This window comes from Sinocyclocheilus rhinocerous, unplaced genomic scaffold, assembly GCF_001515625.1.
Source record: "Sinocyclocheilus rhinocerous isolate Xijiao unplaced genomic scaffold, SAMN03320098_v1.1 scaffold2670, whole genome shotgun sequence".
NCBI classification, from domain to species: Eukaryota; Metazoa; Chordata; class Actinopteri; order Cypriniformes; family Cyprinidae; genus Sinocyclocheilus; species Sinocyclocheilus rhinocerous.
The window spans coordinates 174,707-177,882 of NW_015647012.1; the positions used below are offsets into that span (position 1 = coordinate 174,707).

At 44.0% G+C, this 3,176-nt stretch overlaps 1 protein-coding gene across 1 annotated transcript in view; it reads left to right on the top strand.

Annotated features, from left to right (window-relative positions):
* The window catches only part of LOC107708208 (protein groucho-2-like), a 26,113-nt gene extending 23,248 nt beyond the window's left edge, over positions 1-2,865 (top strand). The window contains exons 17-21 of the mRNA XM_016512381.1: positions 441-688; positions 794-941; positions 1,399-1,549; positions 1,778-1,854; positions 2,284-2,865. Coding sequence (XP_016367867.1) covers positions 441-688; positions 794-941; positions 1,399-1,549; positions 1,778-1,854; positions 2,284-2,391 — 732 coding nt within the window. The 3' untranslated portion in view covers positions 2,392-2,865. The remainder of the gene's footprint in view (positions 1-440; positions 689-793; positions 942-1,398; positions 1,550-1,777; positions 1,855-2,283) is intronic.
* The last annotated feature ends 311 nt before the right edge of the window (positions 2,866-3,176 follow it).

Sequence of the window (3,176 nt, forward strand, 5' to 3'; positions counted from 1 at the left end):
CTCCCCTGAGCGCAATCACAAGTATGATGATGATTGGGTCAGTCGCACTGGTGCTCCTAAAAAAATGTTTATAGTCGCACGCAGTAGTTTTCAGTCGCAAATGCGACTGAATTGGTCGCAGCTGTAGAGCCCTGGATCCGCCATTTTAAGCAATGAATGAATAACGGACTCTTTGTTGTAACATCGCGCAAGGCAAATAAGGGGGTGACATCTAGTGGATTAGACTAGTAATAAGATTAACGTAAATCTTATCATGTTTGCGGAAATAAATATTGAAAAAAATCGATTCGTGGCCTTTGAGAATCGATATTGAATCGACCACATTTTTAAAAAACGATATATCGAAAAATCAATTTTTTTTTGCCCAGCCCTAGTTGTAATGTGGGAAGATCAGTTGTTTGGAATATTTTCTCATATTGATTTTTTTTTTCCATCTACAGAACCGGGACAACTATATTCGATCCTGTAAGCTATTGCCTGATGGCCGCACTCTTATCGTCGGAGGGGAGGCCAGCACACTGACCATTTGGGATCTTGCCTCCCAGACACCCCGCATCAAAGCCGAGCTGACCTCCTCCGCACCGGCCTGCTACGCACTGGCCATCAGCCCCGATGCCAAGGTGTGCTTCTCCTGCTGCAGCGATGGAAACATTGCCGTTTGGGACCTCCACAACCAGACCCTCGTCAGGTGGGCCTTTTTCAGGATTTTCTCTCATGAACTGGATTTTCTTGTATACCTTTAAGATTTAAAACAAGGCCATTCTCTAAACCCTTTATTTTTTGTGATTTGCAGGCAATTCCAAGGCCACACAGATGGTGCCAGCTGCATTGACATCTCTCATGATGGCACCAAGCTCTGGACGGGTGGTCTTGACAACACAGTCCGCTCCTGGGACCTGAGAGAGGGACGGCAACTCCAGCAGCATGACTTCACATCTCAGGTTAGGCCACAGCACAATGACTTCTCATAATGGGGTTTTAGGAATGCAAGTGGCGACAGATCTCTTCTTGTGTATTGTGGCCTACATCTGAGTTATTCGATTATTGAAAAAAAAAAAAAAAAATGTAGGGACCAGTTGTTGCTTGGAGTTTAGGATTTGGGCGTTGCATTCAAAAATGGAGGCAGATGAACGTGAGGGGCGGGGTTTATGATGATGTAATGATCTGAGAAATCTTGCATACATCACCAGAGAAAAGTTTGTTGGTTTTACCAAAAGATCCGGTTATGAAATTTTGATTAAAAATATTGACAATTTTTTTTAATGAAACATACATGGATGATTCATTCACAATAAGATATAAAACATGCATTCAGAAAATATATGGGGAAGTTTCTTTTCATGCTGACTTGAGTGCAAAGCAGTGGTGCTCAACTTGTGTCTATTCCCCCAAACGCAGATCTTCTCCCTGGGCTACTGTCCTACGGGCGAGTGGCTGGCTGTCGGCATGGAAAGCAGCAACGTGGAGGTGCTCCACCATACCAAACCTGACAAGTACCAGCTGCACCTTCACGAGAGCTGCGTTCTCTCTCTCAAGTTTGCCTACTGTGGTAAGTAACTGATTCAAGCTTCACGCATTGAATGCGGGCACTCTATCTCCACTAGTGCTTTTGCACTCTCTTGAAGTTATACGCCGGAGCTTCTATACAGCACAACATCCGACAGAACCTTGACTGTCCTTTTCTGCTAGGCTGTCTTTTATTTGGCTTTCTGTGCATATCTCTGTTTTGCCTGTACTCTGAACGGAGCTCTAATTACGTTTGATTTCCCTTGACAAGGTAAATGGTTCGTGAGCACTGGGAAGGACAATCTGTTGAATGCATGGAGGACTCCCTACGGCGCCAGCATATTCCAGGTACAGAGATCAATACAGACTGTCTGCAGGAAATGTGTGGGTTGCCTGAGTCAGTAGAAAGGGCACAGTGACCGCTGGCTGACAGGCCAGACCTCGATCAGCGGAAATGGGCTGGAGTATGTCATTAACGCTGGGTCCTGACCACTTAGTGCGGATGTGGGTCCGCGCGTGTAGCTCGCATCTACGAGCTTAAGAGTAAATAATAATAACCCTTCAAGTGTTTATGATTGAAGTGGCTCGGCATGGATGCTAATGCATCGTTTGGTGGGGAAAGGGAAGTGCTTATGTATACAACTGTCAGCATTTTCTTTGAGTAATAGAGGATGTCTGAAGAGTTTTATGCAGGCCCTTTGTGGCACATTTGAAGTTAAAATACAAATATTTTTTATTTCGCCAAATTTATTGTGGCTTTTTTTTTTCTTCTTGCAGTCAAAGGAATCATCCTCAGTCCTGAGCTGTGACATATCAGCCGATGACAAGTACATTGTTACAGGCTCTGGAGACAAGAAGGCCACGGTGTATGAAGTGATCTACTAGACTGCGAGGTAACAGACTGGAGCAGCTCAGGCCTCTGGAGGAGGAAGGGGGGACACACAACTTCTCACTCCAGTGACTCTCCTAGTCAAACAGACAGGAAAAGCCCTTGTCTGTCTGTCTGACTGTCTGTCTCACACTCACTGACTTTTAACTGACTGACCACAGATGTGGAAGAGTGGACGCTGGGGTGACATGGACTAGGACACAAATGTGCAGCCCTACAGACCCCATACACTCTGCTCAGTTCATATGGCACTAGAGAACACTCAATGTTTCCTTCCTTGCCGTTTTTGTTTTGTTTTTTGCTTCAAATCTTTCTATGTTGGATTTTGGGTCTATTTTTTTCCTCACTATGCAGTGAGAACGTTCCATAATGCATCGTGAAGCAGCGCTTCGTTCTGAAACTTCATCTGTGTGGAGGGTATGTGAAAAGTGTACATAATGGAGTATTAAAATGCCTTTTATAGATTTATATTTTGGTGTCCTGTTACACTTGTGATGGTTCTCTTTCTCTCTCTCTTGCTCTCATTCTCTCCTTGATGCTTCGTTTCCCCTTCGAGGTTTGGAAATTAGATTAAGACGTTTTTTTCTGAGGATATTCTATTTCATTTTTTCCCCCCCTTTGAGAAGTTCATTTTCCAAGCTGACCTTTTATGGAAATCTAATTTACTTTTTTTCCCTCCCTCCTGAAAAACAATTTTGAGCTAAATCACATTACAGAGGCGTTTTTGTAAAATGTCCTGTGGATTTTTTTTGAGTGGCTTAAACCCCATGCAAGGCACCTG